We start from the raw sequence: 25,433 nt of genomic DNA, 5'->3' as shown, positions 1-25,433 counted from the left end.
ATAGAGCATGTGCTCTCCAGTTTTCCACAGCCCCCACCACTCCCTCCTGCCTGCCTAACACAAGAGCCCTGTGGCAGGGATCATTTCTCATTGTGATCACACTATTGTCTGTCTGACATCCAGCCCAGTCCATCCATTTCTGTCACCTGCCTGGACTCCCCTTGGCATGACTTTGCATCCCCCATCTTTCAGAAAACCCAACAAGAACACTCACTTCTACAAAGCGCTGTTCCTGAAGCAGCGTGGTTGACCCGGAGCTCTGTTCTCTTGGCCTCCCTCTGACTTAGTGCTGCCTGTGAAACTGCTCCACGAGCCACAGTCCAGCAGAAACCAGTGGGTGCCAGCTCTAGGATCTGAGTCCATGTGCAGAGAGGCTCCGACCCCGGAAGGGTGAACAGGCAGTAATAGGTTCACAGCAGCATTTCTCCCAGGAAAACTGTGAGAAGCTAAGGACTAGTTATCAGGAATCCCGACTCATATCCAGATGGAATGAGCCTTGGGCCGCCTGCCTGAATGTGCCAGACGAAGGGTAGCGTGATGATGTGGTCCTTCTGGGACCATGGGTCCTTCAGTTGCTTTCAAGAGGCCCAAAGCATCCATTAAATATACGAGTGGTCAGACTGAGTTTAGTGAGCCAGTAGATTGGACTGGTGATCCAGCTAAGCAGCTATGTGTTTGCTATTCCTCTTGGTTCAGGGGGCTACTGTTGGGCAAGGATATGGCTCCTTAAAATGTTAGAAGATACTCTTATTATGTTTAGATGTCCCAAAAGGAGAGTAAGTACTTAATCTTGAAGGTAATGGGTTTTCAGGTATTGTGTTGAGAAAAGACAATAGCCATTGTATTTTTCTAAAAGCAGACTGGTCACTGTGGGCTTATTGGTGATAGATGTTGGCCCAGCTGAATAACGGGATCATGGCTTTCAGATGTTGCTTGTTAGTCTTGCCCTTGTGGCTGGGAATGCTGACGTTTGTAGTTTCTGCAGGGAACTGCCTGGAAGGGGCTCTGTGGTCTGTGCAGCTCTCAGACCTGTGCGTCCCCAAGTAAACATCCAGTAAGCTATGGGACTTGCTTCTAGCTACCTTTATGTGATCTGGAAGGCTTGAGGTTGGAAGAGGGGGGTCACACCTGGGGTTAATAGGTGGGCAGAGCAGAGGACACCAGATTGCAGCCAGGAACCTGCATGGTAGAACGGAAGTTGTCACCACCTTCGTCAGGCCAGAATCGGCAGCTCTTGCTGTGGGGGTGTGCGGGCCTGTGCGTGGGACCTCACCTGTGTTACAGCCCGCTGGTTTGCTGCCAGAGGTGCCTGGTAGGAAGAGCGAATCAAGGTTTCCATTAGGAACGGAATAATTGGAAACATAACCCCGGTTATCCTAAGTTCCACCAGTAAGTTGGTTAGGCTGCACGGAAACCCTCCGCAGAGCGGTCGGCACCCCCTGCGTGCCCAGGGAGGAGATGGAGAAAGGGAAGCACTTGTAATAAAAAGAAGCGTTGTGCCTCAAGAACAAGGTCTCCTCATTCTCCCGTCTTAGAGGGAGCACGTTCCGCTCCGGCAACCTGACAGCTTCGCTTTCCTCTGTTTATTTTCACCCGTAAAGTGGAAAGGACAGCGTGGACCTCATAGAGCTATTGGGAGGATGAAGAGATACCATGGGTGTAAGGTGTCTGGATCAGTGCCTGGCATGTAGTAGGTGCTCAGTAAATGAGCACACACACCTAGGCAAGGAATTGAGGGGCTTTATTTGACAACTGAAAGACAACCTCTTGAAGGGGGCAGATATGTAGCTCTCCGCCCAGGCATTCTATAGGAGTTTTGAAGAGAGGGTCATCCTTGTGATTTTGGGGACAGCCTCTGCAAAAAGGAGGCTGCATCAGGAGACGTTGGGGTCGGGGGACAGAGCATTGAGCAGGAACTGTAGGAATCGCCTCGGGCTTCCGTTTCCATCCCCCCAGTGACCGTTCAGAACCCCGGCCCCCACGGTCTGGGCACTTGCCCTTCTGGCCTGGGTGGGCTGGGTGACAGTGGCATTTCCCAAAATGAGTTCTAGAAATCACCTTTTTTTTTTTTTTTTTTTTTTTGAGGGATATTAAGGAACCTGGTAGTTAAAAAATAGGCTTTGGTGGCCAGATTCGTTTGGGAAGGCAGGGTTAAATAAAGCAAAACGGGTCTCTTTTATGTTGGACTTCTCAGAGCCTTTGATATTCTTGTGCAAGTTGTTTTTCTTAAGAAAGGGGCTGCTTTGGCTGCTCAGCTCGTAGTGACTTATCTCCAGAAGTCTCTATTTCTTGGGGCATCCAGCATCCCCATTGCGCCAAGAGCTTCTTGGAAAAGCCAAGCCACCTTCTAGCTTAGATACTCTGTCTCAGTACCTTCTGCAGGGGGGCTGGGGGGTGGACACTAGTTGGTGTTTTCCCACTGATTGGACGCTATCTCTACCCTCCGAGGTTTCCAGACAGTGCCTGGGAGAGGGTGAGCCACTCAGGAAATTGCCACCTGTAATAGGAGTTAGCCCCTCCCCTCGGGTGAACTCACCAGACCTCACCTGGTCTTCGGCCTCCTGGGATGTGGGGTTCTGCCTGGCATGCCTTCTTTCCGGGGTGCCTCCTGGCTAAGCTCAGACCATGCGGAGCTGGAACCAGCTGTCTGGCCCGCCTGCTCTGCCACAACCACCACCTGGAGACAGTCTGTCGTCCTCCCTGCTCCTCCGTGGGGCCTGAGACAACGGGATCTGGCATAGGGACCAGTGGGGCAGGTCCAAATTACTCAGTGTCACAAACGTGGCTCCCCGGGGGCCAGGAGACCCAGACCCATTTGCCATCTGCTCGCTTGGCAAGATCTCCCCTGTGTGCTCCTAGACAGGGTCACCCACATACCCTCTCCCATGCCTGGACCTCCACCCGCTCTGGGCACGGTCAGGAAGGGTCTCCTGGGGGCGTGACAAGGTATCAGGCAACTCTGGTGAGCTTGAGGAACCGGGGCTTCTGGTTTGGGATCCTGGAGCTGCTCTCTGTGCTGATCCCCCCGACATAAAGCCCTGGGCCCTCCCCAGCCCAGAGGCTGGCCGGTTTCCAGGTACCCCGGCCTCTAAACCACCTCTGCATGCCCCCATCTTTGGACCCAGTGCTGATCAGTCACCCGTTTTTCTCTCGCTCTCTCCTGTCCCCACCCAGCAGAAAGTGCTTTCAGTCGGAGAGTAGAAAGCAAAGCACAAAACCACTTTGAAGAGACGAATAGCAGTTCCCAAAACTCCAGCGGTGAGTGTGCCCCGTGACAGGTGTTCTGTGCCACGGCTGCCATCTCCATCTGTTCCCACCCGCGGTGGCGGCAGCAGGCGCCGTGTGGCCTGCGGTCTCTGTGATGCAGGATGGCGGGAGGAGGCTGGGAATTAGGAGGCTGGGCCTGGGCGGAAGCACAGGGGCCTTTTCTTTCCGGGACCTCTCTCGGGGCTTCAGAGGCACCTCAGGAACTAGGACCCTTTCTTGTCTCCTCCCTGTGGAGAGAGGAACGCCCCCTCCCCGTAGCCTGCAACATCTACTCTCGTGGCCCCAGACGGCTAGGCCTAAAAGTGCCATCGCCCTATGTTTTTAGGGTAAATATCATAGCCATTTCCTTTCCAGGAGAGGTGAAACGCTTACAGTAGGGGGAGCTGTGGCCTAATAGCCAGAGGCCCTGAGTTCTGACCCTGCATTGGACCAGGCACAATCCTGTGGTTCCCTTCCAGTCCCCACCAGCCCAAGGTTTGCCTGAGGTTCCTGGTAGTGTTTTGGCGCCCCCTGGTGGCTGACTTCCCCAGCACCCTGACAGGACCCAGAGTGCCTTAGAAGAGGGCTGCCAGAGGCCTCTCTCCCCAGATAGTTCTGGGTCAGCCTGGCAGGGCCATGCGTGGTCACCAGCAGCCTCTGTTTGAGAAAGGCATAGCAGGGCGGTCTGCACAGTGTCAGCCAGGGCAGAAAGGGAAAAGAATTCTGACACTGGTTTGTACTAAAATAAGGCACCAGTCGAAGTTTCATTCGTGCTGTTAGGTTTCAGGTTGTGTCCAGCATATCCTGGGCACTGCTTGGGTGTAGACAGATGATGGACACAGCGTGAACATCAGTCAGGGGCTTTATGAAACAGTTGGGAGCACAGATTTGAATGTGGAGGCTTCTGCGTAGGAATCGGAGCTCCAGCTTCTGTCTCCAGCCGAGGTCCGAGCCTCAGCTCTCCCACCTGTGAGCTGGTGACCAGGGGCCAGCCTTTTAACATCTACTGCCCTGGGAGGTGGGAATAGCACACGTGCCCCCGTGTTGGCGAGCACTCAGCCAGTGTCCAGCGTAGATGGCGTACCCACTGCCATGGTGGGACTTTTCACGTAAGCCAAGTGATTTGGTCAGTGCCCTGAGCAAGGGAGTGAGGTGTGCTCTCGTCGCCCCGACAGTGTTGACACGATCCCTTAAACTGTAGAGAGAGTACTGACTCTTACAGGCTGCTTCAGCCCTTTTGAAAAATGTCATCGAGCAGCATCTCCAAGAGGTGGGCCTAAAAGTGATGCAGTTTTGCCCAGGGCCACACAGGAGCAGCCGAGTCGGGACCAGAACCGCGGTCTCCTGGGAGCCTTGGCTCTCAGCCCTCCGGGCTGCACCCCCTGCCTCCCCTTCCCCCAGAGCTGATACTCAGAATTGGGGACTGACGGTGTAGAGGGCAGTCACCGTTTATTGAGCGCTTACGATGTGCCCGGCGTGTGTTCAGAGCTCTGTGTGTCTCACCTGTCTTCCGTGATACCACAGCCCCAGGAGGAGGGTCGGGTCAGTGTTCTCTTGACTCTTTGGATGAGAATACTGAGGCTCAGGAGAGGTGGGCTGTTGCCCCAGGTCCCTAGCTTGTAAGTGGTGGAGCCAGGATTGCGGCCTCGACCATCTGGCCCTACGCTGCCAATTCCTGTGTCTGAGGCTCACCTGACATCGCAAGGAAGCGTGGGCAAAGTGCCAGCAGGCAGAAGCCCTCAAAAGCACAGCCCTCGCTGTGGCTGCTCTGGTGTTTGGTGCCAAAGGCTTTCATGCGCTGCCAGGACCTGGAAGCAGCTTCCTGTCCTGAAGTGGACAGTGCTCCTTAGATGCTGTGGGCTCCCTTTTTGGGAGTCGAGCGTGTTCTAGAGTGATAGTGCTGGCTGAGCTCTCCCTGCCCAGTGCCCCAGCCCCAGCCCAGAGGGTGAGCCTGGCTCAGATTCCCCCCCACCCACGGCCACGACTGGCTCACTGCTTACTAAGAACGGAAATAATGAGTTATCTCAGAGCACCAGAACTGGAAGAGACCTAGCTAAACTGTTTCTCTTTTGCAGAAACTGCAAGTCCCCTGATTTCCAATACTTTCCCTCTCCTACAGAGTAAGTGTTGGTCCCTTTGGGGGGCTGGAGAGGGCGAGCCAGGACAGGGAACGAACTCAGTGGCCGCACGCTCTCAGGGCCTCCCCGGAGCACCTGACCTTGGGCCACCCTCCCAGGCAGACAGGGCCTCTAGTGGAGCAGGAGGAGGGCCCAGCCCCAGGCGGGTGGAGGACTTCTGATCCGGTTCAGAGAGCCCAGAGGGCGGTAGCCTGCCTCTGCCCCCCAGGCCTAGGCCTGGCAGGAACACGGACCTCCCCATTCCTGCTCACGGCCCAGCCTCAGGACACTTTCTCCAAGCCCCGTGTCAGCCATCCTCCTCCTTGCTTCAGCCTTTCCTCCTGTCTCTACACCCCTTCTCTCTCCTTGCTCGCTCGCCTCTGCTGGGCACTGACCAGGTATTGGGAACAGGTGGAATATAAAGGCCCAGTGGCACCCTGCTCCCGTTCCTATATGCTCTCCTCCCCCCTACCCTGCCGCCCTCCTCCCCCCCCCCCGTCCCTGCCACCCTCCTCCCCCTCCCCTGCTGCCCTCCTCCCCCCTCCCCTGCCTCCCTCCTCCCCCTTCCCCTGCCTCCCTCCTCCCCCTCCCCTGCCGCCCTCCTCCCCCTCCCTTGTCGCCCTCCTCCTCCCTTCCCCTGCCGCCCTTCTCCCCTTCCCCTGCCGCCCTCCTCCCCCTCCCCTGCCGCCCTCCTCCCCCTTACCCTGCCGCCCTCCTCCCCCTCCCCTGCCGCCCTCCTCCCCCTTACCCTGCCGCCCTCCTCCCCCTCCCCTGCCGCCCTCCTCCCCCTTACCCTGCCGCCCTCCTCCCCCTTACCCTGCCGCCCTCCTCCACCCATCCCTGCCGCCCTCCTCCCCCCATCCCTGCCGCCCTCTTCCCCCCATCCCTGCCGCCCTCCTCCCCCTCCCCTGCCGCCCTCCTCCCCCTTACCCTGCCGCCCTCCTCCCCCTCCCCTGCCGCCCTCCTCCCCCTTACCCTGCCGCCCTCCTCCCCCTCCCCTGCCGCCCTCCTCCCCCTTACCCTGCCGCCCTCCTCCCCCTTACCCTGCCGCCCTCCTCCCCCCATCCCTGCCGCCCTCTTCCCCCCATCCCTGCCGCCCTCCTCCCCCTCCCCTGCCGCCCTCCTCCCTCTTACCCTGCCGCCCTCCTCCCCCCCATCCCTGCCGCCCTCTTCCCCCCTTACCCTGCCGCCCTCCTCCCCCCTCCCCTGCCGCCCTCCTCCCCCCATCCCTGCCGCCCTCTTCCCCCCATCCCTGCCGCCCTCCTCCCCCCTCCCGTCCCTGCCGCCCTCCTCCTCCTTTCCCTGCCCCCTCCTCTTCCACGTCTTGCCCTGCTGCTGCTTGCTTCTCCGTGGCTTTCTCTGCCTCTTACCCTGTTCTCCTGTTTCTTCTTCCCTCCCTTTCCTCTTTGTCCGGTGCCTTGTTTTTGGCTTGTTTGTACATTCATTCGTCCGTTCCCTCAGTGAACAGTGCTGTCCGTACACTTCCACAGGCAGACAGCTGGGCCGTGGAGCCGATCAGACATGGCTTCTGCCTGGGAGGGCCCCTGGGCCCCCCTCCAGCCCATCCCCAGTGCCCAGAACAGTGCCTGGCACACAGTAAGCACTCAATAAATGGCTGCCCGACTGCATTAGGTGGTCTGTGTATCTGCACGTCTTCCTCTCCCGATCCTTCCCCCGCCGGGCCTCCCCCGCACTAGCCAGTGACAGGGGCCGCTCAGGCTGGGCTCAGCCCCAGCGTGTGTTTGGGTGCCCAGGTTGAAACCTGCCCGCTGCCCAGCAGGAAGCGTCCATCCGGGGTGGTTCTTCCCCTGACGCGGCCTCTTCCTCTCTCCCCGCAGAACCCTACACGTGCGGCGCCTGTGGGATCCAGTTCCAGTTCTACAACAACCTGCTGGAGCACATGCAGTCCCACGCGGGTGAGAGAGCCGCCGCCCACGGGGATGGGGAGGGGGTGGGGTGCACTGCCCTGCCACCCCCAGGGAACGCCCGTCTTTCCAGGAGTGGTCACAGGACATGGGGCCTCCACTCCGGGAGCCCTGGTCTGTCCGTTATAACACATCAGGGTGGGTCTGTGCTCTGAGGGGACAGCAGGTTGGGGACATGGGGAGCACAGGGCCGAAGAGGGCTTCGGGAAGGCTGTGGCTCCTGTGCCTGCCCGGCCGGAAGGCCAGCTAGGAGCTGACCAGGAAAGAGGCATGAAGGTGGCCGTTGAATATGGTTTGAGATGAGGGTGAGTGGAGGCAGGAGACGTGAACGGGTGCCCTCAGCCCAGGCGGCCGGGGCCTGCGCCCCGGGTCGGAGCAGAGGTGGCTGCCACCGGGAGGGCTGGTTGAAGCACATTTCTGTGCCCGCCCCGAGGGCTGGATTCCACGTGTTGGACTCTGGAGGTCTGGGCTGGGGCCGTGGGACCTCGGATTTGTGTTTCTGTAGCATCCTCAGGCTGTGTCCCTGCTGCCTGTCCAGGGACCATACTTTGAGAATCACGCTCTGGAGCTACAGGCCGGTAGTCTGCTGTCCACACCGCCCTTCTTCTCAGCCATTTTGCCATCTTCCTGGCATTAACTCCCTTGCTCTAGACCTCCCAGCCCTCACAGTGGCACTCCATGTTTAGTCTTAATTTCCACTTTAGTCAGGGAAGCTCTATTCGCTGTAACAAATGCCAGGCTCTCAACTAGTTTAACATACACACGTCTCAGCCACATCACAGCCTAATGCCAGTGGCCTGTGCTGGTGGCCTTCCACATGGCAGGACCCAGGCTCCTCCGTTTGTGACGCTCCGTCCTGTCCGGGTCTTTGGAACCCTCTATGACTGGTGAACAGGGAGAGAAGCACGCTTTCTTCTTTACCATTTTAGATGACAAGTGACACGTCCCACAGATGCTGAAACTCCAGGGGCAGGGAACACCACCCAGGGAACACCGCCCAGGGAACAGCCCAGGGAACACCGCCCAGGGAACACCGCCCAGGGAACAGCCCAGGGAACAGCCCAGGGAACACCGCCCAGGGAACAGCCCAGGGAACAGCCCAGGGAACACCGCCCAGGGAACAGCCCAGGCAACGGCCCAGGGAACAGCCCAGGGAACACCGCCCAGGGAACAGCCCAGGGAACACCGCCCAGGGAACGGCCCAGGGAACACTGCCCAGGGAACAGCCCAGGGAACACAGCCCAGGGAACAGCCCAGGGAACACCGCCCAGGGAACAGCCCAGGGAACAGCCCAGGGAACACCGCTCAGGGAACAGCCCAGGGAACACCGCCCAGGGAACACCACTCAGGGAACAGCCCAGGGAACACCGCCCAGGGAACAGCCCAGGGAACACCGCCCAGGGAACGGCCCAGGGAACACCGCCCAGGGAACACCGCCCAGGGAACACCGCCCAGGGAACACCGCCCAGGGACCGGCAGCAGGCACCTGGGGGAGGCAGCTAGCTGTTCCTGGCGCCCCGCCCTCAGAGTTACCCTCTGCCCTGGGAATGATGTGGGCCACATAACAGTGACTCAGTCACGGTAGCTGCTGTTATTTCTGCTGGTTTTATCATTATTGCTTGTATCTCTCTTAGGTTTACAAATATTTTGTATAGTCTTCCAGGTCTGGCCTGCTTAGCACAGAGTAGTACAGGACTAGGCTCTCTTTTAGGCTAGGTACTGTTTTGTTAGTGTAGCCTCTCTTTATTCATCTGTTCATCCATCCGTTCATCCGTCCACCCATCCATTCATTCAGCATATCTTTATTGGGTACCGCAGTACATGGGGCACTAATACACATGCTGTTGGGGAGCCTATGGTTTATTTCTGTGGGACTTGCTGAAACCAGGATGGAGCTGGGTTGGCAGCCAGGACGGGAGTTCCACGCTCTGGTGTGCCTCCACGCTCTGGTGTGCCTCCACCTGTGACCTGGGAGGAGCTCTGTCCCCCTCTCAGCGTCTCCGTTTCTGACGTGAGGGCACGCAAACCTGCCGTCAATCTCAGCTGCCCTCCTCACGCCTAGGGGTCGTCTTCATGCCTCCCACCTCCCACTTGCCTTTGCCCTCAGCCATCTTGCACCAGGGGAGGCCTTGAATGCCAGCTCGGGCATTTAGAGTTGACCTTCCGAGAAATAGTGACAGTATTTGGAAGGCTGCTCAGGGACTCTCCCAACAAGCCAGATCCCCCTCTCCGCCTCCTCTGAAGCCCCAGCCCTCCACCTGCTCCTCTGCGGGCTTCTGGAAGCTGGGGCTAATTAGGGGACAGTCTGGGTGCCTGTGCTTCACTGTCCCTCAGGCAATTGGGCAGAGGCCATTAAAATGCAAATCAAGGCTGTACCTTGTGGTGGCCCCACCTCCCCCCCCCCCCAAGCACCTCGACTTGTTTTTCGAGAAAAGCTTTGGGCTGCTTTGTTCTGGTCCAGTGCTAGCAGAGAATGCAGGAGGCAATCCAGCGCAAAGCCAGGCTGAGTCCCAGCCGGGCTGAGTCGGGATTAAAGGATTGACTCCATAGAGAGAAATTAAACGTCATGATCTGCGCAGTTCGCAGCGCTGCTGATAAGGGGGATCAGCCTCGAATAACACCAATCTCATTAAGAGGCTGCTGAATGGCACAGGGTAATTCCCGCTAATAAACTTCCTTTCTGTGCTGTGGGAAAGCCTGCCTTGCCTCTGGTAACAGTTCAGGAGCCCTTTGGAGCGGTAGTGATATGAAAGACAGCTAACGTCTAGTGAGCGATTCGTATGTGCCCGGGGTGGTTATTTCATCAGATCTGAACGAGCCTATTGGCTAGCTGACATTATCTCATTATACAGATGAGGAAACCGAGGCTCCGAGAACGGAATCGCTCGTCCAGAGTGGCACAGCTACTAATGTGATTTGAGCTGTTCCTTGGTGCCAAGACTTCTTATTCTAAGAGTTTTACACATATTGGCTCACTTAGCCCTCAGAACTGCTCTCTGAGTTAAATGTCCTCATTAGCTCCACTGCACAGATAAGGAAAATGGAGGCACAAATGGCTAAATAACTTGCCCAAGGCTACGCAGTCACAGTGTGAGGCCAGGGCCCGACCCTCTCAACAGCCACCCTCCAGCTGGATAAACTGATCATTGAGGTGGAGGGATAGCGGAGGCAAAGTCCCCTCAGAGCTCATCTCCTCCCAGTCTCTTAGAAGTACTCTGGGGAGGACCCCAGCCAGGAGAGGCACGGGGCCTCTCCCAGGTTCTGCTAAGGGGCGTAGGGACTTCCAGACAACAGACAGGTTGGCATTGGCAGTTTTAGGATTTTAGAATAGCCACACCTCATTTCTAATCTCTTTCAACACACCTCACCTGTCTGGGCCTTGGTCTTCTCCCCTGTAAAGTGGGCTGACCAGCGCCCTCCACTGGCTGAGTGAGGGCCCCGGGGTGATGCGTGAAGTACTCAGGACTGTGGCGCACTCGAAGACAAAACCCAACAGTAGCAGGCGCCTCTTTTTCCCTCCCCTGCCAGAAACAAGCACTCTCACCTTCCTGCGTGGGGCCCTCCCCGAGAGACAGCCTCCCTTCCAGCTTTGCATCCGGCCCTTTCCAGACTCGTGTGTATCAGTGGCACATAGTGATAGCCACGCTGAGTAAACATTACCTCCAGTCCAGGCTAATAAATCAAGCCTCTTTATAGAGCATTGACCGACGACCTCACCCATACAATAGCGGTATCTGAGATACGGAGAGGCAAAATCATTTTTTTATTCAACCAATACCGGACATTGTGATCTAATGCTGAGTTGAGTAAAATTTTTTTTGTATTTTTCTGAAGTGAGAAGCGGGGGGGCGGGGGGGTGGCATCAGACAGGCGCCCGCATGCGCCCGACCAGGATCCACCCGGCATGCCCACCAGGGGGCGATGCTCTGCTCTTTTGGGGTGTTGATCCATTGCAACCAGAGCCATTCTAACACCTGAGGCAGAGGCCACAGAGCCATCCTCAGCGCCTGGGCCAGCTTTGCTCCATGGAGCCTTGGCTGCAGGAGGAGAAGAGAGAGAGAGAGAAAGGAGACAGGGAAAGGTGGAGAAACAGATGAGCACTTCTCCTGTGTGCCCTGACTGGGAATTGAACTCAGGACTTCCACACGCCGGGCCAGCACTCTACTACTGAGCCAACCGGCCAGGGCCCTGAGTTGAGTAATTTTGATTCCAAGTCCTGCAGACAGAGAATGGAGAAATCACCCTGCAGCTTGCCCAGCCCCAGCATTTTGGAGGGAGAAAGGGAAACAGGCCCAGAGAGCAGAAGGGACTAACTCATGGTTACACCCACGGCCATGGCAGACTTGGGTTCAAACCCAGTGTTTTCGAATCTTTGTATCTGGTTTCCATTTCAAAATGTGTGCTTCCCCTTTTTAAATGTAAGAGCTATTTAAAGAAATTGGAAAAATGGAGAAAATTTAGGAAATGAAGAGCCAGCCATAATCTACTCTAAACTAACTACTGGTTTTGTTTTTTAGAGTTTTTTTTAAATGAGAGGAGGGGAAATAGTGAGTCAGACTCCTATATGCACCCTGACCGGAATCCACCCGGCAGCCCCGATCTAGGGCTGATGCTTGAATCAACTGAGCTATCCTCAGTGCCTGAGGCCAACACTCAGATCAGTGAAGCCACTGGCTGTGAGAGGGAAAGAAAGAGAGAAGGGGAAGAAGGAGGGGACGAGAAGCAGATGGTCGCTTCTCATGTCTGCCCTGACCAAGGATCAAACCCGGGACATCTGCACGCAAGGCTAATGCTCTGTCCACTGAGCAAACTAGCCAGGGCCCACTGTTACTTTCATAATGGGTTTCATTTCTGTCATTTTAAAATCCGATTTATTGAGATGTAATTTATAGAAATGAAGTTCACCAATTTTAAGAGTACAGTTTGATGTCTTGACGCATGCATATAGTCATTTAACTGCCGTCACAGTCAGAATGTATCCCATTACCGTCAACCCCAAAGCGGTCCCTGCTGCCCTGCAGCCCACCCTCCCTGCCCCCCAGCCCAGGCAGCCACTGTCTGCTTCCTTTTGCTATAGCCTGGCTTTTGCCAGAATTTTATATTTAGGGGATATAAATTATTTCAAAATGAATATGAAGTGATAAAATATCCCCTAATTTTTGTGAGCCGTGTACATGGAATTGTATGCAGTTTAGTCTTTTGTGCCTGACTTCTTTCACTTAGCACCTTTTTGAGATTCATTCATGTTCCGTGTTCTGGGAAGTCCCCCTTTTAATTTCGGAGTAGTTCTAAACCGTTGCTGGCATAGACCACAGTTTGTTTAGCCGTTCACCAATTGATGGACATTTTTAGGTTGTCTCCAGTTTGGGGCTACTGTGAATAAACCTGCTACTGCGAACATTCAAGTACAAGTCCTTGTTTGTGTGGACCGATGGTTTTAACTCTGTGGGTGTGTACCTAGGAACGGAAATGCGGGGTGGAGTGGTAACTATGTTCCACCATTTGAGGAATTCATTGCCAGACCGTTCCCTAAAGTGGCTGTACCGTTTTTACTTTCCCACCAACAGTGTCTGAGGGGGCTGATTTCTCTGCATCCTTGATAACTTGGTACCTGATATTTTTATTATAGCCATCCTCGGTGTGTGCAGTGGTATCTCGTTGCACTTTGGGTTTGTATATTCCTGGTGACTGATGATGTGGAACATCTTTTCATGGGCTGATCATTTGAATAGCTTCCTTGGAGAACTGTCTGTTTGGATCCTTTGCCCATTTTTTAATTTAATTGGGGTTTTTTTCTTTATTATTGAATTGTGAGTGTTCTTGATATAGTCTATATATAAGACCTCTATAGCTGTATGATTGCAAGTATTTTCCCCCATTTCTTTGGGTTGCCTTTTCGCTCTCTTGGTGCTGTCCTTTGAAGCGTGAAGCTTTTTAATTCTGATGAAGTCTGTGTATTATTTTTTTTCTTTCGTTGTGTGTGCTCTTGGTGTCGAGTCTGAGGAACCATTGCCTAACCCCAGGTCATGAACACTTGTATTTCCTCTTAGAGCTTTATTGTTTTAGCTCTGACATTTTTGTCTGTATTCCATTTTGAATTGATTTTTATATGTGGTGTGAGGTCGGGGCCCAATTTCATTCTTTTTCACATGGATGTACAGTTGTCTTGGCACCAGTTTTGAAAAGCCTATTCTTTCCCCATTCAGCTGTCTTGGCACCCTTGTCAAAAATCAATGGCCCACACACGTGAGGGTCATTTCGGGACTCTGACTTCTGTTCCGTTGCCGCTGTGCCGCCACAGGTTGGTCCTTGTGCCGCCGGTACCGCACTGTCTCGGTTACTGGAGCTTGGTAGTCCTTTGGAAGTCAGGAAATGTGAGCCCTCCAGCTGTCTTCTTTGTCGAGAGTGCTTTGGCTAATCTGTATCTCTTGCCATTCCACATGCACTTTTGGATCAGCTTATCAATATCTGTAAAAAAGTAAGCACAGCCCTGGCCGGTTGGCTCAGTGGTAGAGCGTCGGCCTGGCGTGCAGAAGTCCCGGGTTCAATTCCCGGCCAGGGCACACAGGAGAAGCGCCCATCTGCTTCTCCACCCCTCCCCCTCTCCTTCCTCTCTGTCTCTCTCTTCCCCTCCCGCAGCTGAGGCTCCATTGGAGCAAAGATGGCCCGGGCGCTGGGGATGGCTCCTTGGCCTCTGCCCCAGACGCTAGAGTGGCTCTGGTCGCAAAAGAGCGACGCCCCCTGGTGGGCAGAGCATCGCCCCCTGGTGGATGTGCCCGGTGGATCCCGGTCGGGCGCATACGGGAGTCTGTCTGACTGTCTATCCCCGTTTCCAGCTTCAGAAAAATACAAAAAAAAAAAAAAAAGTAAGCACAGATTTTCCTAGGGGTCTTGTTGAATGTAGATCAGTTTGGGGATATTGCCATTGTAACATTAAGTCTTCTAATTCATGGTCATGGAGTGTCTTTTTTATTTGTCTTCTTTGAGTTTTTCCAACAACATTGTTTTCATGTACAAACCTTGTACTTCTTTTGTAAATTTATTCCCACATATTTTATTCTTTGGAACAATATTATATTTATTTTCCTGATTTAATTTTTTTTGGAGGAGTGTTCATTTGCTAGTGTAGAGAATTACATTTGATTTTTTTTCTTTCTTTTGTTTACAACCTTGCTGAACTCATCTATTCTAATAGTTTTGTGTGTGTGTGTGTCTTGCACAGGATTTTTTACATATACATTTTATTATCTGCAAATAGAGATAATTTTACTTATCCTCTTCTGTTACAATCTAGAGTCCTTTTTTCTTTTTGCCTAACTGTCCTGGCTAGAACCTCTAATACATATTGAATAGAAAAGATGAGAGTGTGTATTTTTTCTTGTTTCTGATTTTAGGGGAAAAACTTTCAATGTTTAACCATTAAGTGTGGTATTAACAGTGGGTTTTTCATAGATGGCCTTTATCAGGTTGAAAAAGGTCCCTTTGAATTCTACTTTGTTAAGTGTTTAATCATGAAAGGGTTTTGTCAGATGCTTTTTCTGCATCTGTTGAGATGATCGTGTGGCTTTTGTTCTTTGTTCTGTATTAATACAGTACATATATTACATAGGTTTTTGTATGTTGAACCAACCTTGTATTCCTGGAATAAATCCCACTTGGTCTTGGTGGGATCTGGATTTGGTCTACTATACTTTTTTTTTTTTAAGTGAGAGGAAGGGAGATAGTGCGACAAACTCCCACATGCACCCAACCCCAGATCCACCTGGCAGCCTCGCTCTTGGACCAATGCTCCAATCAACTGCACTAATTTTAACACCTGAGACTAATGTTCTTGAACCAACCAAGCTATCCTCAGCTCCCACAGCCAGCTCTCAAACCAATAAAGCCACTGGCTGCAGGAGGGGAAAGGGGAGAGAAGGGGAGGAGGGAGGGTGGGAAGAAGCAGAAAGATAGTCGCTTCTCCTGTGTGCCCTGGCTGGAAATCGAACCTGGGATGTCCATATGGCAGGTCAATGCTCTGTCCACTGAGCCACCTGGCCCAGGCCTGGTCTACTGTATTTTTTTTTTTTTTTTCATTTTTCTGAAGCTGGAAACAGGGAGAGACAGTCAGACAGACTCCCGCATGCGCCCGACCGGGATCCACCCGGCACGCCCACCAGGGGCGGTGCTCTGCCCCCCAGGGGGCGATGCTCTGCCCATCCTGGGCGTCGCCATATTGCGACCAGAGCCACTCTAGCGCCTGAGGCAGAGGCCACAGAGCCATCCCCAGCGCCCGGGCCATCTCTGCTCCAATGGAGCCTTGGCTGCGGGAGGGGAAGAGAGAGACAGAGAGGAAAGCGCGGCGGAGGGGTGGAGAAGCAAATGGGCGCTTCTCCTGTGTGCCCTGGCCGGGAATCGAACCCGGGTCCTCCGCACGCTAGGCCGACGCTCTACCGCTGAGCCAACCGGCCAGGGCTGGTCTACTGTATTTTATTGAGGATAATTGTTTCTGTATTCTTACAGTATAGTGGGCTGTCATTTCTTTTCTTAAAATTTCTTTGATTTTGGTATCAGAGTACTACTTGCTTCATAAGATGAATTAAGAAGCATTCTCTCCCTCCTTTTCTGTTTTTGGGAAGAATTTGTGAAGAGTTCCTTTAACATATGATAGACTTGACCAGTGAAGCCACCTGAATCTGGACTTTTTTTCTTTTTAAAGAGAAGTGTTTTGATTTCTCAATCTTTTGGTTCTCATAGGTGTATTCAGATTTTCTGTTTCTTGAATGAATCATTCTCAGTAATTTATGTCTCTCTAAGAATTTTTCTTGTTTCATTTGGGTTATCTAATTTGTTGGAATATGTTCATAGTATTTGCTTATCATTTTTATTTCTCTCAAGTCAGTAAACTTACGTTTTCTTTGATGCCCTTAATCAAGTAGAAATTTCCTTCTTTTCCTTGTTAGCTGAGGGTTTGTGTCATGAGTGGGTGTTGAGTTTTGTCACATTTTAAAGTGCATTTGTATCTGTGGAGATGATTTTTCTTCCTTTTTCACTCAGTACACTATTTGGTTTTCAATTATTATACTCCAGTTTGGTTTTGGGGATAAACTCCGCTTAGTCATGATATGTTATTCTTTTTATATACTACTGTGTTTAGTTTGCCAATATTTACTAAAGGATTTTTGTATGTATGTTTATGAGGGAGATTATTGGTCTGTAGTTTCTTTTCTTATAATGTTTTTCTCTAGTTTTGGATCGGGGTAATGCGAGCCTCTTAAAATAGATTTCTAGTAAACAGGCTTGAAAAGACCCGAAAAAGCACACTTGGAAGAAGTGACAGTGTGAGATGCTTTGGGCCACCCGGGGTGTGCCTGGCACCCCTCCCCCGCTTTAGAGCTGGCACTCTGTGGTTGCGTGTGGGTGAGGGGTGGGCCCCAGTCACTCGGCACTTACGCCACCCTGGGCACTGCCCTGTGCTCTGCTTTCTCCCTGCATGATCTCTCGTTAGTCCTCCCAGCTGTCATGTTACATCTCTGTCATTATCTTCATTTTTCCAAATGGTGAAAATGAGGCTTCACAAACATAAGCTAGCTGTGTAAGCAGGGGCCCAGGGGACTGAGTCTCGGAGGCCGTGTTCGCCTTCACCCGCCACACTCCCATTCTCATTCGTTAGTCCGCAAGCCTCTTATCCTTTAGGGTAACATACTGTCCCCCTTTATGCCCGCAGCGGACAACGAGAACAACATCGCCTCCAACCAGTCCCGATCGCCACCTGCTGTTGTAGAGGAGAAGTGGAAACCCCAGGCCCAGAGGAACAGTGCCAACAATGGTAGGTCTCTGCTAGGCCAGAGCCCAGGGCACTCGTGGAGGTCTGCCCCGTGCGCCAGCCCCTGCTCTGGTTGTTCCCCTCTGTCTCATGTCCCTACCGCCGGTGCCTCCCATGGTGACAGAAGAGCATGCCTGACAGTTCCCGAAGCTCTTTCATACTTACGGCCTTGTTTGGGATGGGTAAAAGGAGACCTGGGAGAGGAGGTGACCTGTTTGTGGTCAGAGAGCACAGATTATTGACAGAATCAGAACTGGAATCTGCCCTCGCCGTTTCTGTTGGCTGCTCTCTCCTGATACTGTGGCCTCGTGTATTTTATTCACTAGAGATCCCTTTATTAGAGGCCATTGCTATACTGAGGAAGAAGTTCAACTAGTTGGCTTCAGAAGTCTAGGTAAATGGCACATGCAGCCAGTATGTTACCCACATACCACTGTTCTATTCCCGTGCCCATGGCAGGCATTACTGATCAGTCAGTCAAGATGTTATGCTTATGAGACTCACGTTAAAGACAGCAAGCACCACCAATTTGTGTGCAAGATGAAGTCGGTTCATAATTCTTAATACTAGATTCTTAGAGTACTAGGCTGCTTGCCAGGCCAAGAAGCCTCAAATGACAGCCTTAATCACATCTCTCCTTGTGTCCCCTGCCAGCCACCACAGGTGGTGTCACATCCAACAGTATGATCCCCGAGAAGGAGCGGCAGAACATCGCGGAACGGCTGCTGCGGGTCATGTGCGCCGACCTGGGGGCGCTGAGCGTGGTGAGCGGGAAGGAGTTCCTGAAACTGGCCCAGACGCTGGTGGACAGCGGTGCCCGCTACGGGGCCTTCTCGGTGACCGAGATCCTGGGCAACTTCAACACACTGGCGCTGAAGCACCTGCCGCGCATGTACAACCAGGTGAAGGTGAAGGTGACGTGTGCCCTGGGCAGCAACGCCTGCCTGGGCATTGGCGTCACCTGTCACTCGCAGAGCGTCGGCCCTGACTCCTGCTACATCCTCACTGCCTACCAGGCCGAGGGCAACCACATCAAGAGCTACGTGCTGGGCGTGAAGGGAGCGGACATTCATGACAGCGGCGACCTGGTGCACCACTGGGTGCAGAACGTGCTGTCCGAGTTCGTGATGTCAGAGATCAGGACAGTGTACGTGACGGACTGCCGGGTGAGCGCGTCCGCCTTCTCCAAGGCCGGCATGTGCCTCCGCTGCTCAGCCTGTGCCTTGAACTCAGTGGTGCAGAGCGTGCTGAGCAAGCGGACGCTGCAGGCCCGCAGCATGCACGAGGTCATCGAGCTGCTCAACGTGTGCGAGGACCTGGCGGGCTCCACGGGGCTCGCCAAGGAGACCTTCGGGTCGCTGGAGGAGACCTCGCCGCCGCCCTGCTGGAACTCGGTCACGGACTCGCTGCTGCTGGTGCACGAGCGCTACGAGCAGATCTGTGAGTTCTACAGCCGGGCCAAGAAGATGAGCCTCATCCAGAGCCTCAACAAGCACCTGCTCAGCAACCTGGCGGCCATCCTGACGCCCGTGAAGCAGGCGGTCATCGAGCTGAGCAACGAGAGCCAGCCCACCCTGCAGCTGGTGCTGCCCACCTACGTCAGGCTGGAGAAGCTGTTCACGGCCAAGGCCAATGACGCAGGCACCGTCAGCAAGCTGTGCCACCTCTTCCTGGAAGCCCTCAAGGAGAACTTCAAGGTGCACCCGGCGCACAAGGTGGCCATGATCCTGGACCCACAGCAGAAGCTGCGGCCGGTCCCGCCCTATCAGCACGAGGAGATCATTGGCAAGGTGTGCGAGCTCATCAACGAGGTGAAGGAGTCCTGGGCCGAGGAGGCCGACTTCGAGCCCACCGCCAAGAAGGCCCGCTCCGCCGCCGGTGAGAACCCCGCAGCTCAGGAGGACGATCGGCTGGGGAAGAACGAAGTGTACGATTACCTGCAGGAGCCTCTCTTCCAGGCCACCCCTGACCTCTTCCAGTACTGGTCGTGCGTCACCCAAAAGCACACGAAACTCGCCAGGCTCGCCTTCTGGCTCCTCGCGGTCCCGGCCGTGGGCGCCAGGAGTGGGTGTGTAAATATGTGTGAGCAGGCCCTTCTAATCAAAAGGAGGCGGCTGCTCAGCCCAGAAGATACGAACAAACTCATGTTTCTGAAATCTAACATGCTTTAAGACTTGGCTTCCAAACAAAAGGAAAGAAAAAGAGAAGAGAATGGTAGGGAAAAAAAAATAAACACTGTCGCAAACAAAGAAAAGGAATTTTTAAGTTCTAAACACTGTGGACCTCATTATAAATGCCCCCTGGAAACTTAAGTGCTTTTTTCCCAGTGTGTGTGTGCATGTGTGTGTGCTCCCGCCCCCGTGTGGACGTGTCCGAGCACGCATGCCGTGGGTGCGAGTGTGCGGCTCTCGGCTCACCTGCGTGGCCGCAGAAGCTTCGCACACGCGTGCACACACATACTACCCTGGTGCATGTACACGCGCCTGCTTGTGGGCACGTGTGCATTAGACTGGGTGTGTCAGGAAAGCTGAGTGTTTGGGGAAGAGGGAAAACGCTTCACCTCCGTTTCTCAGTGAGGGGCTTTTACAGACTCCGTGTTCAGGTGTGCAGGTTGGTAGAACGCTGATGTTGCAAAGTGTTCAGGCAGCTGAGATCTGAAGTGACTTGACGTTCTCTGTCCTTCGCCCCGTGGTCCCCGATTTCTCTTCGTGCCCTGCCCCCGAGCCCTCCTGACCCTGACCCGCCCGGCCCCACCCCTCTCCGGCTGCCCTGCTATGGATTCTCCAAACTGCATCAGATGGACAGTTTCTGCACTGGACTTTGTTCTCGTTCACCTTCAGGGCATTGAGCTGCTGCCATGAAGACGCCCTCGGGGGTCCCCGGCAGCCGCCTTAGAAACACACCTATATATCTCCCCAAGTCAGGAAAGGAGACTTTAAGAATAGAAAGCTGATTTTCGGCTTTTTAATATAAGAGAAAAAAAAAAGACATTTTTCAGAGAAGTATAGATACTGTCTCCACTCCTTAGTTTTTTTTTCCCTAACATTTTAGCAATTTTTACCCTTTTTTTGGGGGGAGGGTTCTAATTTGATTTAGACTCTGCTAGGAGGCACTGAATGTCTATAATTTATGTTTTCAAGGTTGGTTTGTTTTTTTTAATGGCCCTTACTGTTCCTAAGTCACACTGTAAACTAGCTCATCTCAGTGGTGTACTCACTCTCCTAAGGTGTCAGCAGTCTTCTCTGTAGTCCAGTCTTCGTGTATTTGAACAGCGAAGACCCTGAACTTGTCTGTGCTGTTTGGAGAGCAGGAGTGGGGTTGGAGTCACAGGTTTCACAGAAGTAGGGTTTGGTGGAAGCCATAGGGAAGCGTGTGGCTTAGGAGTTCTCCTGACTGTAAGGAGGACCCGCCCTCCTGGCTCGCTGTGTCTGGTACTGCGAATGTCTGATTTATATACCCGGAGTGCGTTACACTACTCACCACGTCACTGACACTTCCAGCTCAGCAGGGACTCCTGAGTTGATCCATGTTCATGTTCGTCACACCTCAGATCCACCGCCTCCCCTCCCTTCCCAGGACCCCAAGGGTTCCGATGGTTTCATTGCCTGCAGCCCTGGAGTCCCTGGGGTCCCCATGTGAGCCTCAGCCCTCCTTCCAGGACAATAGTTGAGCATGGTGCCTTGTGGGCCAAACAATTGATGTCTTGAGGGTGGAATGGCATTAGGGCCACATTTAACTCGAAGCTGTGAAAGATGTCTTCAGGCTTTCCTCTCCCCGAGCAGTTTAGTTTCTACACACTCAGTCTACGTGCTGAGGGTGGACCTCTCCCCTCACAGGAGGGGGCTCCGTCAGGATCAGTGATCAACCCCCGACCCCACCTCTTCGTGAATCAAGTGCTGGTGCCCTCTAGTGCCCTTGGTTGTGACATAAAGATGGTTACACCGGGGGCTTCAGGCTGAGGAAGACCATCATCGTGGGGGGCCATGCACAAAGGCCCCTTGGGCCATCCTGGGGGTTGACGAAATCCACGCCAGCCCTGCCTAGTAATAAAGCATTACTCAACTGCGAGATACCTCGACTACAAAAAGCACTGTACAACAGCCCTCTGCCCCGGGCCCGAGGCAGATGGGGAAGTAAAGTTGGTATACAAACACTGTCCCTGGGGGGTCAGGCCTGCTCACTTCGCCTCATGAGAACTAACCCTCCCAAGTCTTGGACACACTGAAATGCATTAAAGTGGGCCGTCTCCACGCTCTCCAGCAAGCCATGGTCTCAGCAACCGCCCTGCCATTTCCTCTCCCGGGGAAGTTCTAGGTGTTTCCTCCACAACATGACCAGCTGGGGTCACGCCATCCGAAGAGCCTCCGTTCTCCATGGACAGGCACCGAATGTCACTTCCTAGAGTCTATCAGCAGACGTCGATCGGACCTTTGGGAGCATTCTGGAAGGTGGCTGCGGGGTTGCTGAGGAGTGACCGATGGCTACAACTGAAGGTTCCTCCGGCTCTGCTTTGCTGCTGGGAAAGGGTCCACAGCCTGGCACTTTAACCACACCAGGAGGATCAGAGCTGCTTGCTTCGTGCGGTCGGCGGAAACGGCTCGGAGCCCGTCCTTCCTCGACTTCGAGCAGAGCTGTGTTGGTGTTGCCCCACTGCGGGGGCAGTTAGTTAGGAACTAGGAGTTTCGTTTTCTTGTAAAGCCATCAGAGACTAAATCCAAGTGTGCATTTAGAGTCTGTGGAACACGGGATGTCTGCCCTCCAGAATGAAAATTCGAGTGCATCTCACTGAATCCTAGGTGTCTAGTCATGTGTGACCTGTTCCGTTCTTCCATCCCACCTTAGTTCAGTCCTTAGAAATGCTTGATGTGAATCCCACCGGGTGTCTGTCTCCTGGGGCTGCCTCTACCAGATGTGGTAACATGGCGGCAGGTACCATTTCTCTCTTGCAAATCTCTGGTTCCCCAGAAACTGGTGTCGCCAATGGGAAAGACTGTACCAAGGTGCCCCCTTGAGTGCTTTCTCATGCAGGCAGTTCCCATAGTGCAAATTCTGCTGCAACCAACAGCTTAACAACCCAAAGATCTCACAGGTCCAGCCACTGGCCCCGATTTACAGCAATATCCACCTTGTTCAGATTCTAGTTCAGCCAAAGGATTGAGGTAGGCTGTTCCACATTCTCTCTAGGCACTCAGCCTAGCACTGACCTACAGATGGATTTTGTCTTCTGCTTCCTGCCCCTGTGACTGCTGTAGGACTTTCTACCACAGGGCCTTGGCAGCTGGCAGGCCAGGAACCGTTTCTGTTGTGTTCTGGGCAGCTCAAGGTGTCACCTGCTGACTTGGGCACAACTCCTCTCAAGCCATGTGATTCCCAGGGCAGAACTGGTCTTTGTTGTGCCAGGCACGGACGCAAGAGGAGACCCAGCAGGGAGATCGGCCTCTCATCTGAGGTCACCTAGTTTCACCGCCAAAGCCCAAGCCAAGGACCGTACCTCATGGGTGGCCCCTCAGATCTGGAGCAGCCGAGGGGTCTCAGCTCCAAGAGCAGCGGTGCCACCCCAGTCGTGAGTGGGTGCTCCTGCCTCAGCACCGTGCCTAGGCCAGCCAGCCAGGCCTCCCTCCAGGTGGCAGTTAGAAACCAGGAAACAAAGTGGAGGGGTCACCTGCGCCCAGCCTACCTGACAACCTCATGCTGGGCGATCAGAGTGGCCCTGGGCTGGGAAAAGGGTATGCTGGCGCATCAAGACGTCATGGGTCTCCAGGATTCTAGGAAGGACTTGACTCACACCAGGTTCGTAGGCTGCCAGTTCTGTCAGTTTGCTCCTCTCCTGCACTTGCAAGAAACACCGGAGGAAAAACTCTGCAAGGCCCGTTTTCCACTGTGAAGCCGAACTTCTGCCTCCAGGAGTCCCCTGTGCTTGCGGGAGGCCATCTGCCTCCTCCTGGGCTTGGACTGGATTCTTTGGAGATCGGGCACCTGGACGATGTCAGTGATACAACCCGCACTCTCTGGGCTCCGCTGATAAACAAGAAGGGTTTGGAGTGCAGCTGGGGAGCGGATGGAGAAGGGAGGTCCCGTGAGAAATGGCCCAAAGGGGATAGCACCTGGATATTGTCACCATGATGGATGTGCTTGCAGAGACAGGAAGAGAAAGCACACAGGGCACAGTGGGCAGCCTCCTGCCCCTTTGAGCTGAAGTGAGTTCGTAGCTATGCCCTTGGTTTGGGAACAGGTCAACACCTGTGTCCCTGGGATGTGCCTGAAGGAGGGCTTCTAGACAGGCGCTGCTCTAGACAGAACCAAGAGGCCAAGTGAGGCTCAGGCTGTCCCCTGGAGCCAGTAGATGGGGGCGGGGTCCTGTCGGCCCGGCCTGCCCGGACCCAGCCCTGTATCCACCTGGGCCAGTGGGAGCATCGGAGTGGGGCCTGCCCCTCTCTTCACTGTGGCTAATGTTTGCTAGGCCAGTTATGGTGAACCAATGACACAGTGGTTTTTTCCTCTTGTGTTTTCCTTTCAGTATGCCCTTTCAGAGTTTCCTGGAGGATTTTGTTGTTTTTCTTTGGCTCTCATTTGGGTTTGAGGATCGGAGTCGGTAGAGGCCTGCCTTCCAGGGGCCCTGTGGTTTCTGTGCGCAGAGGCACCTGCTCCCACCTGGATGAGGGTGAAGATCTGTTTGGATATCCATGCCCCCCGCCGCCGCCACCATGGCGTTGCTTTAAAGATTCAACTCCTATACTGACAAGGATCTGCTAGGTTTGCAGTTGGGAGTCAGTATCGGGACCCATAAGGGTCTTAGCCTATCCTGGCATCCCACTGGGCACCTTGACTCTTCAAACCAAAGTTCCTTACGGGGGCACAGCCCATCCTTGACTGCAACCTCAGGGGCCTGGGGTCCCTGTGGCGCTCCCTGAAGTCCAAGCTGGCGGAGACCTTGGGTTCTGAGGCCTGTCGGAAGGAGGGTCTCCTCCCACAACCCGGGTGCCAGCCAGTCCCTGTCAGGGGCCCTCCGGCCCGCCCAGCTGGGGCGGCTGAGGCCCCAAGCAGTGAGCAAGCTCATGGACTGGCACGGGGCTGGGACTCACCAGCCAGGAGACAAGGGGACCCGTGGGGCCGAAGGCTCAAACCCACCAGGCCACATGTCCAGGGCCATTCAGACCCCAAGCATCAGGAAACCGTTTTTTTTTGTACAACTGCCTGAAGCAGAGATATATTTTAAAAAGTATAAATTATTTTCTGTTCTCTTCCGAGCCTACCTTATTCTTTTCCCCACAACTTCACGGTGGTGATTCTCTCACATCAGGTAAATCTTGAGAAAGCCTCGGGGCCCCCCCTCCCGCGCCCACTCAGTAACCACGTGTGTGCACCCCACCCTTTCTCAGTAGTAACGACGTTCTAGGCAATACCATAGGCACATCTGTGTCTCTCTTCGAGTGCAAGAAACACAAGTCATCTTAAAAAAAAAAAATACAAAAAAAAATTTACAAAAAAAAACAAACACAAAAAAAATATCTTTTTTAGGCCAGAGTTTTCTACAGGTATTAATGAATATTTTTCTTAATCCTTATAAGTTTTATGTGTTTAATATTTCTTAATACCGGTAGCATTAATTTATACTTTTGTAGCAACACAATATTTTTATAAACAGCCAGTGCTTGGCTCCAGTCTCCACAAGGGGGTTAGGCAGGGCCATCTTGGGACCCTGTGTACCATGTACTGTATTTAAAAAAAAAAAAAAGTTACCTAGTGTCAGCTTTGCTGTGTTACTTAACAAAAGACGTTGTTTGCGGTCTCCTGTGTCGGTGTGGATCCGACGGCTCTGTAAGGACTCACATTGCATGGGGGTTGAGTTGATGGTTCTTGTGTGATGTGTAAGCCCCCGAGACCCAACTTGAGGGTTTATTTAAGGGTTTTCTGTTTGTCCTTTGGGTGTTGTTTTTTTATTATTATTATTATTCCGTTTCCCTTTGTTTTGGTCCCGTTTCTCCATTTATAGCCAAATCAAGTTCGTGATGTTTCAAACTTTTACTGATGTCAAATGGAGGAAAGGAACAGAAAAAGAAAAGATTTTTACCAAGTAATAAAATTTAAAACTGAGCTGTTTAAATGTTGCCGTTTTTCAGCAGTCTGTTCTTGTCCAAGAGCGGGACATTTCCCAAGGAGAGGAGGAAGGTTCCGCTTGGTTCCTTAAGTCGCCCAAAGCCCCAGCCCAGAGCTCAGAACCCCTCCGACCCCGTGAATTCTTGCAATGTTATTTCCCGGTTGGTTGATGCCAAGGCTGAAAGACATCCTTTTAATGGTTAGAAAGGATCAGTTGCTTAAATGATTTCATGTCAATGTTGT

General features: G+C 53.5%; 1 protein-coding gene across 11 annotated transcripts in view; it reads left to right on the top strand.

The window, feature by feature from the left end:
- Positions 1-25,197, top strand: part of ZNF618 (zinc finger protein 618) — a 184,111-nt gene extending 158,914 nt beyond the window's left edge. For 4 of the 11 annotated variants that reach the window (XM_066256432.1, XM_066256435.1, XM_066256428.1 and 1 more), the window contains 5 exons: positions 3,175-3,258; positions 5,322-5,366; positions 7,202-7,279; positions 16,995-17,096; positions 17,748-25,197. In XM_066256432.1, coding sequence (XP_066112529.1) covers positions 3,175-3,258; positions 5,322-5,366; positions 7,202-7,279; positions 16,995-17,096; positions 17,748-19,264 — 1,826 coding nt within the window. In that variant the 3' untranslated portion in view covers positions 19,265-25,197. The remainder of the gene's footprint in view (positions 1-3,174; positions 3,259-5,321; positions 5,367-7,201; positions 7,280-16,994; positions 17,097-17,747) is intronic. The other 7 variants (XM_066256438.1, XM_066256436.1, XM_066256429.1 and 4 more) reach the window with 3 other exon arrangements.
- Positions 25,198-25,433: the final 236 nt, after the last annotated feature.

The sequence above is a fragment of the Saccopteryx bilineata genome, chromosome 2 (assembly GCF_036850765.1).
Source record: "Saccopteryx bilineata isolate mSacBil1 chromosome 2, mSacBil1_pri_phased_curated, whole genome shotgun sequence".
Lineage (NCBI taxonomy): Eukaryota > Metazoa > Chordata > Mammalia > Chiroptera > Emballonuridae > Saccopteryx > Saccopteryx bilineata.
The sequence above is the reverse complement of the archived record's forward strand: the minus strand, read 5'-3'. Positions and strand labels throughout refer to the sequence as shown.